The sequence below is a fragment of the Lepidochelys kempii genome, chromosome 10 (assembly GCF_965140285.1).
Source record: "Lepidochelys kempii isolate rLepKem1 chromosome 10, rLepKem1.hap1, whole genome shotgun sequence".
NCBI classification, from domain to species: Eukaryota; Metazoa; Chordata; order Testudines; family Cheloniidae; genus Lepidochelys; species Lepidochelys kempii.
Window position 1 is genome coordinate 59,560,426 of NC_136389.1, and position 17,775 is coordinate 59,578,200.

Below are 17,775 nucleotides of genomic sequence, written 5' to 3' on the forward strand. Positions count from 1 at the left end.
AGCCTGCTCATATGAATCAACATTCTCACAAGTAACATGGCAGTGAAATAAGTACTTGTAGGGAATTCCCCCAAATACCTTTGTATAAACACTGACAACTTCAAAGTTACCCCAAAATTAGTTAATGGATGTAGACATCCAAGATGTTCTCTAGACATAGTGTACGTGGAAAAATAAAGCAAACTCCTAAAGATTGGGTATAGTTAGTAGCAGGATTATCCAGTGACAACAGTGATACATTTTAAAACTTAACAAAAGATTCTTTTTGCTGTCTTTCTTGGTATTCAGTTAACATCTTCACCGAAAAAATATGCCCTTTATGTTTTTAATGTTATGTTTACAAACACAGCTTTGTTTTACAAATGCAAAAAACAAAGCATTCATTCAAGTCATCAAATTACCAATTATCTCATCGCAGAATCACATAATAGAAACAAACCTGTCCCCCACAACTTTCAATAAATAATGCATTGTGGCACTTACAGAGCACCAAAGCAACCCACAAATATTCAGGTTGATGTATTCAACAAAATTAGCAATTTAAGAAGTGCCATACCAAATTCAACCAGTGGCCTGTCACGTGCTGCAGTCGAGCTATTTCTTTCAGAGGGAAGAGGGTAACATAGGGAGAGGGGTAACAGTGGATCCCTTCCTACCCCTCCAATTATCATTCAATTCCCTGAAAAATTAGATTTGATTTCTCAGATCTCAGTATCCTTAGTTACAAATACTAATTATAAAGTTATCCAGCCCCTTTAAAATGCAGGGACGGTATTTTATTGTGATCTGGTATGCTAATTAAAATCGAAGTGCTGCACAAAGAAGCGTTTGCTTTTGCTTTTCATTTACATGACCCTTTTTCCCCTCACAGAACAGCATAAAACTGAGGGATTAATTATTTTTTAGTATATGCTTCAAGAAGTGCTAATATAGCAAATTTGAAGTTTTGGCATAAGGCAGCCTCTGTTAGTCTTAAAACACATTTTATTCACTCAACAGATTTCTTGAAACTGAACTTACAGACAGTAAGACCTTAGTCCACAAAAGGCTTAAAAATAAACCATTTTTATTTTGAGAAATATTGGAGATATGAAAACCTTATCAACTACATCACACAGATCACATCTGTCACTTCATGGAGCCTCTTTTAGAGTTTTTTTAAACTTCCTATTAATATTTCTTCAAAACAGGATTTTTCAAAACTTTTTTTTTTTTTTTTTTTTAAAAAGAGTGCCAAAAAAACCTGCATTTAAAAATCAATTACACATTTGTGCAAACCTATCAGGGTAAGTGGGAGGAGCAGAAAGGAGAGAAGATACTCACCTTGAAGTAACAAATTGACTTCTAATTTTTAGAACTGGAAGGTGAGCTATCACTCAATGTGCCAATGCTAATGAACACTATACAGGGTAATGCTGTATACCTCAAAAATGGTATTACAATTTGTAGCATTAGAAGACTATTTAGAGCTCAATTCTCCATGCAGATCTCCAAACTCTAGAATGATGCATAATGCATTAGGGCAGGGGTGGGCAAACTTTTTGGCCTGAGGGCCACATCAGGGTTGCAAAACTGTATGGAGGGCTGGGTAGGGAAGGCTGTGTCCCCCCAAACAGCCTGGCCCCTGCCCCCTATCCTCCCCTTCCCACTTCCCGCCCCCTGACTGCCCCCCTCAGAACTCCTGACTCATCCAACCCCCCGCTCCTTGTCCCTTGACCGTCCCCTCCCAGGACCCCCCGCCCCTAATCGCCCCCCCAGGACCCCATCCCCTATCCAACCCCCCTGCTCCCTGTCCCCTGACTGCCCCAACCCCTATCCACACTCCTGCGCCCTGACCCCCAGAACTCCCTAATCGCCCCCCCAGGACCCCATCCCCTATCCAACCTCCCCTGTTCCCTGACCGCCCCCCCGCAACCTCCACCCCATCCAACTGCCCCCCCGGACCCTCTGCCCCCTATCCAACCCCCCTCTCCCCCTGCTCCCTTACTATGCCACTCAGAGCAGCAGGAGCTCGCAGCCCCGCCAGAGCCAGCCGCGCTGCCCATCAGGAGTGGCGGGCAAGAGCACTGGAGGCACAGCGAGCTGAGGCTGCGGGGCACGGGGGACACCAGGAGTTAGCCTCCCCAGCTGGGAGCTCAGGGGCCAGACAGGATGGTCCTGCGGGGCAGATGTGGCCCGCGGGCCGTAGTTTGCCCATCTCTGCATTAGGGGGATTGTGAGCAACCTCTGCTCTTAGCCGCTATCCTCCAAGTGGTATGAGCCATTTCTCTACTATATTTGTGGTGACAGATCCAAAAAAGCAGAAGGATTTAGCAGAACACATAGCTTGCATGCTACATCTGAGAAAGAGCTCTGAAGACAGATTGTTAGACCACTGCTGGAAAATCCCTTGCATTAGGCAGCTCCTCACACATCCAGTACTAAGGAGCTAGCTAGAAACTCAAGTTAGACTATCTTTCAGCTCAAACAACTAAACAAAAACCCACACGCACACTCCAAATCTAGAGTACTGTACGGGTTTGGAGTAGTGTCTTAAGGTCTTTGGAGTCATCAACTGCATACAATTCAGTTGAACATGCAAACATACACAGTTTAAAACCGAGAAATATTAAAGCTAGCAGTCCATACTATACAGAATAGACATTTAATAAGTAATTAAATAAAATACAATTTACTAATGTAGGAGAGAAAAATATTCACATAATGGATACTCTAGTTTCAAATAAAGATTAGTTGGCATTATATGAAACAGCTGTCATGCTTGTTTAGGTTACATTTGACAGAGAAATGATTAAGAAGTTGTTCAACTGGACAGCTGAAACAAAAAACATAAGACAGAAAAGCTACATAAGCATATAACCCATAACATGGACCCCTTCTATCAGAACCGCAGACCCAGAAATCTTGCCAAAAGTCACACATGCAACCAAAGCTTTACAATAACTAAATGACAGAGTGTAGCATAAACTGCACTGCCCTAACAGCATGCAGAGATGTACCAGACTCTCTTATGTACTTTTCTTGAAAAGAGTAGAACCAAGTCCTTAAGACTGGAGGTGATTTTGAAGTTGAACTGCTTATTTATTCTCTGCTTCACCTCAGTATGATCCTTCTCCCATTTTACCCCAGGCCTCTAGCCTATTTCTTAATGCCCTTTCTGAAGGTACCAACCCTTCCCCACAGATCGCACCAGAGGAACACCTGCAAGAACAGAACTCACAAACTTTTCATAGACATCACATTCCTCCCTATGCACCATTGTCAAAAAACCTTGAAAAACCAAGAACCACCCACCACTCCTGAAATTCTTTATCTACAATTGATGTTACTTGAAGTTACAACATATCAGAATAAAGATTAAATCACAATTCTAGCTAGTATTTCTATTTAATTTCACCCTCGCAAGGGAACTGCAAGGCATAACTCTGATTCCCAGATCTTCATTCTCCAAAACATACAGAACTGACACCGGTAAACAGTGAGGTGGCAAAATCTGCAAATGATACAAAACTACTCAAGATAGTTAAGTCCAAAGCAGACTGTTAAGAGCTACAAAAGGATCTCACAAAACTGGGTGACTGGGCAACAAAATGGCAGATGAAATTCAATGTTGATAAATGCAAAGTAATTCATACTGGAAAACATAATCCCAACTATACATATAGAATGATGGGGGCTAAATTAGCTTCTATCACTCAAGAAAGAGATCTTGGAGCCATTGTGGATAGTTCTCTGAAAACATCTAATGTGCAGCAGCAGTCAAAAAAGTGAACAGAATGTTGGGAATTATTAAGAAATGGATAGATAAGAAGACAGAAAATATCACAATTGCCTCTATATTAATCCATAGTACACCCACATCTTGAATACTGCATGCAGATGTGGTCGCCCCATCTCAAAAAAGATATACTGGAATTGGAAAAGGTACAAAAAAGGGCAACAAAAATTATTAGGAGTATGGAACAGCTTCCATATGAGGAGAGATTTATAAGATTGGGACTTTTCAGCTTGGAAAGGAGACTACTAAGGGGGGATATGATAGAGATCTACAAAAAATCATGACTGGTGGGGAGAAAGTAATAACACTTCCTTATTTTACTCCTTCTCATAACACAAGAACTAGGGGGTCACCAAATGAAATTAATATGCAACAGGTTTAAAACAAACAAAAGGAAGTATTTCATCACACAATGCACAGTCAACCTGTGGAACTCTGCCAGAGGATGTTGTGAAGATCAAGACTATAACATGGTTCAAAAAAGAACTAGGTAAGTTCACGGAGGATAGGTTCATCAATGGCTATATGGCAGGACAAGCAGGGATGGTGTCCCTAGCCTCTGTTTGCCAGAAGCTGGGAATGGGCGACAGGGAATGGATCACTTGATTACCTGTTCCGTTCGTTCCCTCTGAAGCACCAGCATTGGCCATTATCAGAAGATAGGATACTGGGTTAAATGAACCTTTGGTCTGAGCCAGTATGACCATTCTTATGTGACGGTCTTCCGCATATTAAGTCACAAACAGGCATTTTAGAAGGAAGCTTAGAGGTGTCTGGGTTTGTTTGCAAGACTACTATACACCATCCCACCCTCTATTTATTCATGGGAAAAGAGTAAATTTGTACCCGTGCCATCTGGGGATTGGATGCGGGTCATTTGATAGCCAAAACAAGGCACGTTAGTTTCTAACAAAAGAATATTTTACAGGTCAATGCTATGACAGTTATGGCAATTTCCTGGACAAAACTCATTAAATTAAGTTTAACATTTTAGGAGTTCATTGTATTAACAATGCAAATGTTTATGTATTATTGTGAGATTTCATTGAACTTATTTAGGCGGAAGACAGAATTAATGCAATCCCTGGGAAGTACTGTGAGCTTCAAAAGACTATGTTGAACAATGAAGCAGACACAAATGATCTTTGGGTCAATATGTGTGAAATTAAATTGCTAGGAAGTACTTGAGACGAGAGGATTGCCAACTCCCATCTACAGACTCAACCTCTGAAGCTTCGCCCTGAGGGGAGACCTTTCGTCTGCTGATCATCCGTTACATAAGGAAACAGAAACTGTATAAAGGAGTAACTGATTTATTCATGAGAGTGCTTACTCTAAGTTCAAGTTGTAATGAACTTGTGACCACAAGAAAATCTCCCATGTGGGGTTTGAAACTAATCACCAACCAGAGCACTTTCAGAACAAGAGGGTGATCTCTGGTAACATTTGTAGCATGTGTGTAGGTTCTTTTATTTTTTTTAAAACACGTTTTCTCTGTAATGCTTTTACCTTAAGAATAAATATGATTGCTTAGAAAGAGATGTATGGTAGCTTAACTATGGCAATTACACTGTTCACCATTTCTGAGGAGAAAAGTAAAGCATGCTTAGGCAACCTGACTTTGGTGGGGAGTTCACACTGTAGGCAGGGAGCTGCGCAGTTTGAAAATACCCCAGTCACGAAGAAGAGAAATGTGGGTCTCCACCCAAGAGAGGTGACAGTTGAGGAGCCAGAAGCCTAGAGTGGGTGCCCTTGCTAGACAATAGAAGGAAAAACATAGGCACAATTGGCTTGAACTGTGACAAATGCACTGAATAATAGTTTTCTTCAGTTTTTGTGAAGAGTGTATCTAAAGAGGAGACACATTGCTATTATACATTCTGAAGCTACATATCCAGGAGACAGCAAGGAAGTCATTGCCTCTCTGACTGGGATGAGGCTCAGACTTCAACACAGGGTGACTGGAGAGGGGAGAGGAAAAAAAAAAAAAAGCTACATTTTCAAAAGCGTAACCACCCACAAGGAGTGAGTGGTGAAGATCTAGTTATCTGGCCAGTTACCCTAACTATTATGCGTGACTAGTTGGTCTGGTAACTTTCATGACTCCTGAGCACAGTTGCCAACTTTCACATGGTAAATAAGCACCCCAACTTTCACAATAAGCCAAAAATCAAGCTCATCCCATTTCAAAACAAGGCCAAAACAAGCCAATCCTTAAGAACCCCAACACTCTATGTGACTAGATCCCCCCGCGTGCAGTATGGGACTGTAGTGGGCCCGCTGTGCAGCCCTGACTCTCTCCCTGCCCTTACCCTGCTTGCCCCTTGCCTGCCTCTCGTTGCACCGGCTTGCTGGGAGCCAATCAAAAAAAAAAAAAAAAAAGGAGCAACAAGCCAGAACACAAAAACTAGTCAACAAGCAAATCACAAACCAATTAAGCCTAAAACAAGCCCAACTTTTGCGTTTTTTTCACGGGTTTCACATGTCTGCTCCCGAGGGGCAGTTTTAGTTATGCAAGCCAAACACAGAAGTCATTCACACATCTAAATACAGTTTCAGCATGGTTTTCTTTGTTTGTTTTTTTACAGTGACTACTCCACGCATGAAGTTGTAGCAAGCTTTATAACTAGAGCTGTGCTATATACACCAGTTTCAGTTTGCAAGAGTTTCACAAACCAAAACCAGATGGCATTCCTTAAGGTTCACACAAAACTCAGTACTTCGTGCAAACATAAAACAAAATTCCCTGCAAGTGTTTTTCTGTTTTCATATGAAAATAGATGAGCAGTTCCTTCTATTTGTACCCACAATGGGCTTGGAACCCTCTGCCCCCTTTACTAATGAGGGAATTCTACGCCAAAAAAATTAAAAATTCTTCAAAATTCTGCATAATTTGTCAAAACAACACTATATAATTGTGCCAGTTTCAATTATTTTGGTAATTTATTTCAGATATCTGTCAGCAAGTATGTCTGTAACAATACAGACCAAAAAAAGATTCTGGTAATTTTTTTTGACAAATTGCTTACTAGGCATATTAATACAGAACTTTGAGTAATTCATTTAAATTACAATACAGCATTGTATTTTCTGCATCCATCAGAAGCAGTGCAAAGGCTGGGAGTGTCAGGAGTAACGGAGGAGCTGAGGGAGAGGGAAGGAGCCTGGAGTGAACCTGGATGGTTACTGAGTGTGGGTGGAAGAAGTATGGAACAGGCTTTGGGGGAGCAGTGTAGGATTGTTAGGGAGTTGGGGAGCCTCCCCCATGCAGACCCTGGCTAAGCCAAACCCCTCCCATTCAGTCAGAAACATGTGACCTTGTTCCTGCACTCCCCATCCTGATGGGTCCCTGCAGTCTCTTCCCCCACCCTCATGGGTCCATGCAGCTCCCCTCCCATGTGGCCATGCACCCCCTGGCTTAATGCTGTCACCCTACTAGCTCCTGAGCCCACACCCCAGTCTGTCCCCCACCCCAGCCATTCTGAACCCATCTGTGACACCCCCCCAGCAACCCTATGCGCTCCACTCTGTCCTAACCTGACTCCATGGGCCAGGTGCTGTGATGAACTTCTACTCTTGCGGGAATTCTGTGCCACTGCGCATACACAGAATTCCCCACCCCCGAAAATACACTCTGGCCCAGACGTGCTGCAGTTCCGCCTTTTGCCCACCAGAGGCTGCTGTGGCACCAGAACAGCCTACTGCATTCATGCTGTTGGCTGTACTGGCGCCACAGTGTCCTCTGGTGGGCGAAAGGCAGAACTGTAGCACTTCTGGGGCAGAAGGTACTTTCTGCAGGGGGGGGGGGAATTCTGCAGGACACATGAATTCTGGGCATGCACAGTGGCACAGAATTCCCCCAGGAGTACCCCTTTACCTTAAGCAGCCTTATGTGGCCAGCTAACTAGCCCACTCCATCATTCCTGTCTTCCAAAAGGAGCCAGCAAATAAACCTATGCCCAGCTCCGCATCTTCCAAATTCAAGAAAGATCTGGAGCAAGTAGGCAGTGTGCCCCTAATTCAACTGCAGTGAGCCTTCTTGCTAGACCCTCAAACACAGTCGGCGCAGTGGACCAGAATTAAATTCTTGAGCACCCTAATTCTAAATCAGATGGTTTTCAAGCCCTAGGTCAGACTTTCACCATCTTCTAGATCTGTTGGGGGTAGAGACAAGGTATTCCAGTTGGAAAGGGCCAAGACAAAACATGCCCAGAATTCTCACCACATTCATAAGAAGGTTTGTGAACATGGGCAGAGTTTTGGGTTCATCAGATAAGTTTTGCCTGCTTCTGGCTTTAAGGATGTTTTACAAAGTCCTATACATAGCCCCTATTATTAAATAAGCAACACGCATGTATAATCTAAGGCTTTTATTCATGTGCAACTCTAGACCTTTGGTGCATAGAACACATGCATTCAACTTACCTGCCTTCAATCAATTCATGAAAAATATACACGAGGACCACAAAGTATTTTGGACAACTAAAAATATGAATAATGACCAAATTCCCAAAGTATAAGATCTTTGATCACCTCTTCATTTTATTTGTAAGTAAGAAAATGATTGTCGTGGGCTGGCATGTTTATCATTCTAGGGCTGAATTCTTCATCTACATGGGATCACCTGTCAACTCCTAGAATTTAGGAAACAGGGTCAGGCAGAGAGGTTACTTCACCAGATGTATATAGACAAGGAGGATGGTGTGGTGACTGGTTCTCCTTGAGAATTCAAGTTCTGTTCATAAAGACTGTAGCTTGAAAGGTTAAGAACCATGAATTTTTGATGCATAGGTGAAGTGTAGTCCCTGTTTATTTTACTCCTCAAACATATTTCTTGAGACTAAAAGATAAAGTTTGGCTTGCAAAAATCAATAACTTTCCTCTGCAAGATATGCTATGGACTAACTACTATCTCTCTATGGGTCATTTCACCCCACCTAGGAGATTATCTCCTGAGCCTTGTATGAAGAATTGCTAATCTAACCCTCAAGGGGGACTCTGGCAATTAACCTGGATGATACAAGTCATTCCTACAGAGTTTTAATAATTGGTGAAACTGACTATTTATTTAACTAGATCTGCTACGGAAGAATGCTTGTACTGCATCCAAGAAATTTCTGTGCAGATTCAATTTGCACACAAAGGGCTTGATTCGAAGGACATTGAAGTTAATGTGAGGCTTTTCTTCTACTACATTAAGCTTTGGATCAGGCCCCTAGTTGGTTGCTTATGCCGAGCCACTCTCTTTAAAACCCACTCAACTCTAACATGCAAAGGGGTAGAAAGGGAAACTGCTTGAGTACGTTTGCTGTGTGAATATATATAAGCATTTGGACTAGAGCAGGAAAATGATCTTGTGCACATAGGCATGACTTGGGGAGGTGGGAGAGGAGAGAAGGGTTTGTGTGTGCATGCACAGTGTGGACACCAATTTGGGCATATAGTTTTACACTTGCAATTGTGTGCACGTCAAATCAATTACATAGGCAACAGGTGTCTAACATTTTGACTATTTAAGGGAACTACAGAAACACTAATTTATTGCAGAAGACAGGAATTTGCCTGTTACAAATGGCACTTAATGGGAGTCTCTCCACATTTCTGACGAAAGCATCAGGTAAAAGTAGCCATCCAGCTTTGGAACACTTGACTTATCTGGTTTTGATGGATGGCCTCTGGACATTCATTTTACTACATTCTAAATCACGCTTCCTGCTGTCAGGCTATCACAGAAACATTTTTAGTTAAAAAATTTTAAATTCCAGTACAGAAAGTCCTGGGCAATGTAAGCAGTTTCCATCTTGGAGACTGTAGAAATAGAGAGAATGAAAGCAATACAGGGGTGGGGGTGAAAAGAGGTTGTTATGTTTTAGCAGGAGACAGCAATAGCAAAGTATCTTTGCAATTTAACTCTGTCATTCCTATTTTGTATCAGGTTATTTTTTCCAATATATTCATTCCCATCACTAATCTAATTAAATTATTTGACATTATCAGCAATTCACTTGATTTACAGTCGTAAAATACCATGATGTATCAGAGTCACTTATTTCACCCGTAGCTTTCATTCACAAATGATGAGCCTTTAGAAGGCAAACTCTCTCCCCCGAAAAAAACTAAAAGCAAAACAAAAAATAAAAACACTCTGATCCCATAAATTCCACACACCCACCAAGCAGTGTAATTCTCAAATTCCTAAACACCTTATCGTCCAACACTCCAAAGCACAACATTTGTGTGTTAACCTATGGTACCTCCCTGCCAAACAACAAATTTTAGTCACAGTACCCTGACTGGCTGTTTTATTACATTCAGTTACATATGTACTTTTGTAATAACTGATGACCGAAACATGGCTGTATTAAATCATATCATGCTTGCTGCAACACTAAGAGATGGGCAACTTTCACCCTTTCATCCGCATCACCTAGAGAAGCTAAAGTGTGAAAAACAAAGAAGCAATCAGACATTCTTGGACATTTGTTAGTTTGCCCATTAACAATCAAATAAACTAACATAGCTGGCATTTTCCCACCCTTCTAATTTATATTTTCTAGGATTGTACCTTGAAACAAATCTCAACAAGAACTTCATAGACTCATAAATAGCTGTTTGTCTTCCTACGACTGGCACAGAGCAGTTAATTTTTTTGTCCTGAAACACTTATCTTTCATTTTAGTAGATTTAAACTGGACATTTAAGAAGTGTTTCAATAAACAAATACTACTCTAGCCCAGCTGAGACAAGACATTTGGAAAAAGGATAAAAAGCTAATTATTTTAAAAATGGAAAAATAGTAAAGGAAGCACCATCTTCACAAAGTAATCCAGAAAGGCATAATTGCAAGCACAATCATTGAAAGACTCAAACAGACGTAAATAGGTTATATCTCAAATTCTGTGTATTAAATCAAAAATGAGTAAGCCTTTTAAAAATAGACATAGCTACATTCTCCATGGTAAAACAAACAAAACTGTTTTACAAATCCATGCATAATGTATTTCTTGGTATTGAATACCCCTAAGGGGCAAACACCTGAAGAAATATTTTCCTTCCCGTTTTTTAAATTTGGCCTCTAGTAGTAAAAAAACCAAACATAATGTTCAAACATTTATTCTACAAACTACAGAATATTCTTAAAATTAAATCAAGATCACAATGCAGAATTAAACTTGGGTGTCAGAAATTAAATACCTGTACTACTTCCACTTTGTCAATCATCTCAAAAATGCATCTCTGATATCTAACAATGTCCCAGAACCGAGCTAATACAGAGTTCGTCACCTCTCACTCCTGCAGAGAGTAATCCGTCTAGGTCAAGACTGAGGTCACTGTAACAATACAGGGAACACAGAATCTATGTAACAGATTGCCTTGCAGTGGGGAACTGAGAGTCTATAACCAAACAGTCCCTAAAACCAGAAACATTGTGAACTAAAACGTATCCGGTTAAGTGTTATTAGATGTCGTTATTCTTACATGAGAATGGTATAAGCGATAGTTTGGTATACAATATCCCACTATCCTTCTCATGGGAAAGTGGCTTCTGTTGAAGTTGTAGCTTGAGAGACAGCTGTAATGCATTCCCTCATGCATAGTATCTCTGTGATGATGTCACACATCAGAAGAGATTAGGCTTCCCAATAAAAAAATTCAAGCAACCATTAACACTATTTCCCAAAAAGAAAAGATTGTACTTTTCTGGTTAAGCTCTTTGGTGCTCTCTCTTTTCTGGGGAATCATTGCCTAGAAGCAGGCCTGCAAACAGAATCACCAATTGCTGAATGGTATCTTTTAAGATTTATATTGACCACTAAAGATTTATTGTTTGACATGAATGTAAATGTACTTATCCAGGAAAAGCAAACTAAGGAAAAAGGAAAAACAAAAAAACCAAAACATCTCCTTGTTCTTCCCATAATACAAACCCTGTCACTTTGCACCTCTCTTAAATTTAAAGAAAGACTCATAGAATAATAGGACTAGAAAGGACCGCAAGAGGTCTTCTAGTCCAGTCCCCTGCACTCAAGGCAGGACTAAGTATTATCTAGACCATTCCTGACCATGTAACATTTGATTTCATAGCAAATTCTTACTAGCTGTATTTGTAAGATGTACCCAATTGATGGAGGACAGTTTGGGGGAAAAGCTACACACTCCACTTATGATGCAGATTTCTGGAAAGAAATTCACCTGAAGGTTTGTATGAAAGATTGGTTAACCAACATATGGCGTGCAGATCCCTGTACTGAAATTACAATAAATTTAAGTATTTTAACATGCAATGAGTAAATCAAAATCCCATATATATATTTTATGAAATTTCTGAAAATATATTCTTCTGAGACTCTAAATTACTGTGTGTTTATTTTTTTTCAAATTTCATTCACTTTCAAGATGTTGTGGATACTAAATAATCCCCTTCTCCGAGTTTAAATAATCCAAGATCATACAAGAAAAAGGTTTCAACAAGAACTCTTATTTTTTAATATTGCCACCATTAATACATTTAGACTGCTCTAGCAACTCTAACAATATACAAAATATACATAGGCAACATTACTATTTATGTTCAAAGAAATACTTGACTGTTAATTTAATAAGTGTCCTACAAAGTTACCTTTTTATTTTTTGAAAATAAAAACACTAAGCCTTCTTTTAATCATACAAGATACACACAGTAATTAGAAAACTAGAAACATCACTACTGCATGAGTAAATAGTATTGTTTCTTTAAAAAAATATTATTTCTGAGGACTATGCAGTATGAAGACTTTTATACAGTTGACTTTATAGTTCGTATTACAGGTTTGTCCCCAACATTCTGAAAATTGACAATATATAGAGCAGATACTCTCTCAGTAAAGAAAAAAAAGGCACAAAGTAGTGAAATAAATACAACATATTTTTGTTAATATATTTGCTGGTTTTCATAGCAGTATTGACAAGGCTTAAACGAGAGAGAGAATCATATCTGCCAAAGTTCAGAAGGATACAGAGCACAAGGAAATTGTAATTTCCTGTACCAAAACAGGCTCCAAAGAGAACTTTGTGAAGAGGGAGACAACAAAAGAGGCACCATTTTCCCTTTACTGTTTCAAAACATATAATATTGTGATAAATATATTGACACATACCAAAATTAGTATCCTAATTTATCCTGCTCTTTTCTTTGTAGAAGCCAAACTAGACGACTTTAAAAATTAAGCATTTAAAATATAGGTGTATTTTTAAAAATCCCACATACTTTAAATTTTTGTACTAATTAAGGAAAAAAAAGAGACTTGTTCCACCGGCCAGAGTTCTTCTATATCAACATGATGCAGCTATTAGAAAATTAGACTTCCACACTAGAATATGACCAATACATAAACAAACATGCATAATTTTTCCACTTATTTATGAAATTATTTCACTCTGATTGTATTTATACATATATTATTTAGTGAAGTATTAATCCTATAATTGATCATTTTCATAAGGATGGATATTTAAAATAAATTCACAAGTCTTTCAGGATTTATTTCATTATTTGATATATTACGGTAACACATTAAAATGGTATGTTCAAATTTATCAAAACTGAAACAAAAAGCAAGAAGTGGACATTCTGAACCCAACATGTATCAAACCCAACTTGCATGCCAGAACCATTAGAGATACTGGATGTTCCACTGTGCTGAACTGAACAAACTGCATTTTAAGCCACAATGAAAGACAACTATGGGCCTTTTATACTAAAAATCAGGTAGGTCAAAATAAGGCATCTTCAATTATTTTGATTATGTCAAATGTAGGAAGATGTGTGCAACTGAAAGATTAGTGGGTTTTTTTCTGCATATAAAAAATAAACTAAAATATCTAAATTCAGTGACTTGAACTTTAGGTTTCTCAACAGCATCTTACCTGATCCACTAAACTGACTGCTTCCTAATGTAGTTGGTCTAGTTTTCCCACTATTAACAGGTGGGGAAAACATCTGCAAAACAAACAAAAAACAACAGATGTTTAAGTTAAGTTTATAAATCTTGTCTGCGGCTAAAAAAACTCAACATATGACAGTTCACTGGCCTATATTTCTTCCAGAAAACAGACTTTAACACATTCAAAAGAATCATAAAACAAGTAATCAAGAATGATCTTTGCAGTTTCACCAATGCTACTAAACCCTCTATTGTATATGCAAGCAATGTAAACAGGAAAACCTGAGATTGTTACAGTAATTTAAAGTCTATTATACATCATAAATTCTACTGCTCAAAATACATAGCTTGTTATTTTATGAGCTCTAAAGGCACAGGATAACTTTAATTAGTAGCCAATTTGCAAGAGGCACTATTTTTCTATTTTGTTTTAAATTATGTATTTTGAAAAAATCAGTCTGAAAAAAAGCATCACACAGAAAATACTTTGCTTGTAATTTCCAAACCAAGACTGAAAAACAAAGTATCAACGGACTTCCTTGCAGCTTTTAAGCACCAGCAAGTTACATTTCTTTAAAGGAACAAGAAAAATCCTCACAAACTATCAGTCCCACACACCAGTTTAACAAAGATTAAGTATTAGATTACGCCATCTCCGGGTCAGCCCGATTTTAACCAGTTAAACCAATTGACCCAGCTGGTATTAGAGCATTAAATCTGGAAGTCTAGACATTACATCAAAGTTCAGGTGTGCACATTGGCTGAGTCGGACCCAACCAAGCCCTGCAGGCTGCCGCCCCTACTTCTTGGTTCGCTTTACCGTGGAGAAGCCATAAGAAGACCTCGAAGAATATCCTACCGCACTGAAGTCCAGCAGGTCACTCAGTTCCTTGTCGGTTCCTATAGCGGCCATCCGCTGCTGCTGAGGATTCATCTTCCTCCACTTCAATTACGTCCTAAAACACAGGGAGGGAAAGAGACACGCAGCACTTTACCATTGGGCTGGTGCCGACACCATTCAGTGCACGGACAGATCTGTCCCTAACAAAGAAGGGGGCTCAAGCATTCGCATCCCTTACACTGATGGGGGGGAGGGGAAATCCGAAGGGAAAGCCTCACTTTAACAGAGCACACGGATGAGATCAGCAAGCAGCAGCTTCTCAAACTAGCCAACTCTCTAAGTTTCCTCTGCCTCCTTTCCCCTCATTCAATTTCTACTCCACCTCAGGCAACACACACACACACACACAAGTGAGTCTGAAGTGACAGGAAGGGGTAGATCGCCCTGGGCCAGTAAAAGGCATAAACAGGTAAACCCGAGCAAAATCTGGAAAATTAGAGAGAGAGATTAAGTGACTCACTGTTTTCGCAACAATGGAGCTGACAAGTTGGGCTGTGGATGTGCCTCAGCAGAGCCATGTCTGCTTGAGCATTGCTATTGCCTGATTTCCAGAGAGGAATAATTTGCTTTATCCACACACACAATTTGCTGTAACTACCAGCTCCGGAGCCCCAAAGCTGCTGCAAACAATAAACAGTCTCTGAAACCAGCGATCTGCCTTTGCACCGCAAAGACACCCACAAGTGCAGCGGCCGGGCGAGGTGGCGGCGTTGGGGGCCCGCTCCTTTCCCCGCGCCGAGCAGGCTGGCGTGTGACGGGACACACACGGTGCCGCATTCCTAGCCCCTGCGAGTTGAACGAGTGCTCAGGGCTCCAGTCCTCCCAGGAGCGCCAGCTTAGTGCGGGCGCTTCCTTCCCTGACAGACCATACACAGGGACCAGGGGCGCATAAAACACGAGCCGGAGAATTGCTGCCCGCTACAGCCCCGCCAGAGTCCCCGACAAGACTGAGAGAACCGACCCAGAAGAGTCCCTACCCCGCAGCAGAGCGCCCGCCCCCGCCTCCCAGCACCAGTGTCACTCCTCAGAGGAGCCCCTCTACAGCCTCCCTACCCCAGCAGCTCCTTAGCCCCGAATTCACCTCCCAGCACGGCCCCCTGCCCCCCAGGGCACCCCCTCTGCCCCCCCAGGGCGGCCCTCTGCCCTCCCAGGGCACCCCCTCTGCCCCCCCAGCACGGCCCCCTGCCCCCGCAGCACGGCCCCCTGCCCCCAGGGCACCCCCTCTGCCCCCGCAGCACGGCCCCCTGCCCCCAGGGCACCCCCCTGCCCTCCCAGCACGGCCCCCTGCCCCCCAGGACACCCCCTCTGCCCCCCCAGGGCGGCCCTCTGCCCTCCCAGGGCACCCCCTCTGCCCCCCCAGCACGGCCCCCTGCCCCCGCAGCACGGCCCCCTGCCCCCAGGGCACCCCCTCTGCCCCCGCAGCACGGCCCCCTGCCCCCAGGGCACCCCCCTGCCCTCCCAGCACGGCCCCCTGCCCCCAGGGCACCCCCTCTGCCCCCCCAGCACGGCCCCCTGCCCCCAGGGCACCCCCTCTGCCCCCCCAGCACGGCCCCCTGCCCCCAGGGCACCCCCTCTGCCCCCCCAGCACGGCCCCCTGCCCCCAGGGCACCCCCTCTGCCCCCGCAGCACGGCCCCCTGCCCCCAGGGCACCCCCTCTGCCCCCGCAGCACGGCCCCCTGCCCCCAGGGCACCCCCTCTGCCCCCGCAGCACGGCCCCCTGCCCCCAGGGCACCCCCCCTGCCCTCCCAGCACGGCCCCCTGCCCCCAGGGCACCCCCTCTGCCCCCCCAGCACGGCCCCCTGCCCCCAGGGCACCCCCCCTGCCCTCCCAGCACGGCCCCCTGCCCCCCCAGCGCAACCCCCTGCCCCCATTCTATCCCAACTTCTCCCTCCCGGCCCAAATTTACCTCCTTCCCCGCGGTGACGTCCGAACCCAGCAGGGCCCCGCTCGCGAGCGGCCGGGCCGCTGGGTAGGAGGCAGAGCCGACCACCCCCGCCCCCCGCTGGAAGGAACTTGTGGGTTCCCCTAGGCAGACATTTTTTTGCTTGCGGAGCCGCAGCACCGCGTTCAAGGCTCCGGCTTAGTATCCCTCCGCGGATGCTGGAACAGGCACAAGCTTAACACTTAACCCTTCCCTGGCCGCGGTCGCGGTGTTGGCTGGCTCTAAGGAGGGGTCGCCGCCGCCGCTGCCGGGGGGCCGGTTTCGCAGGCACCGGTCGGTGGTGGCGGCGGCCTCGGGGCCTGACCCCAGCTCCCCGTGCCGTGCCGCTGTGACTGTGCGCTCAGGGCTACCCCCAGCCCGGCGCGGGGCGGGGCGGGGCGGCTCCGGGGAGCCCAGGGACGGCGGCAGCAGCACAAGGGCCCCCAGCTCCGGGGTGAGCCTGGCACCGCAAGGCATCGCCTGAGATGGGAGCGCCTTCCCCATCGGTCCCCGCGGGGGAACCTGCGGCTGCCCAGCCCGGGAGGGAGCCCCCTGCAGCGCCGCACGGAGCTGGTGGAGCCAGCGCACATCGCCCGCAGCTCTGGGCATGGCCCACGACACTAATAATCACCCCAGAGATACAGACAGGGCCCAGGCCAGGGCGCTGGAACAATTTGTATAGTAGAGGTGCTGAGAGCCACTGAACCGAAGTGTAAACCCTGCATATAATGGAAACCACTTCAAGCCAGGGGCTGTAATAGCACATCCCTAGTTCCAGCAGCTATGGGCCCATGCTGTAGGGTGACCAGATGTCCTGATTTTATAGGTTTCAGAGGAGCAGCCGTGTTAGGCTGTATTCACAAAAAGAAAAGGAGGACTAGTGGCACCTTAGAGACTAACCAATTTATTTGAGCATTATAGGGACAGTTCTGATTTTAGGGTCTTTTTCTTATATAGGCTCCTATTACCACCCACACTCTGTCCCGATTTTTCACATTTGCTGTCTGGCCACCCTACCACGCAGCCACCTGACACAGCCCCAGACATGGCCCACGCCACCAATAACCACCCCACAGCAACAGGTATGGTCCATACAGTACACAACCCACACACAACACCTAAACATGGTCCACACCATACACATAGCAATACACACCGCACACAGTGCCCAAACTTGGCCCACACAGTACACAACACACATCACACCTACACATGGCCCACACCATTCACACAGCAATACACAATCTACCCA

General features: G+C 43.8%; 1 protein-coding gene across 8 annotated transcripts in view; it reads right to left on the minus strand.

The window, feature by feature from the left end:
• The window catches only part of TCF12 (transcription factor 12), a 281,225-nt gene extending 264,341 nt beyond the window's left edge, over positions 1 to 16,884 (minus strand). For 2 of the 8 annotated variants that reach the window (XM_078854657.1, XM_078854656.1), the window contains exons 1-4: positions 16,509 to 16,884; positions 15,063 to 15,219; positions 14,561 to 14,657; positions 13,685 to 13,757 (exon numbers count right to left, since the gene is read on the minus strand). In XM_078854657.1, the coding sequence (XP_078710783.1) occupies positions 13,685 to 13,757; positions 14,561 to 14,635 (148 nt within the window). In that variant the 5' untranslated portion in view covers positions 14,636 to 14,657; positions 15,063 to 15,219; positions 16,509 to 16,884. Of the gene's footprint in view, positions 1 to 13,684; positions 13,758 to 14,521; positions 14,658 to 15,062; positions 15,576 to 16,508 lie in introns of those variants that run through there. The other 6 variants (XM_078854655.1, XM_078854654.1, XM_078854658.1 and 3 more) reach the window with 5 other exon arrangements.
• Positions 16,885 to 17,775: the final 891 nt, after the last annotated feature.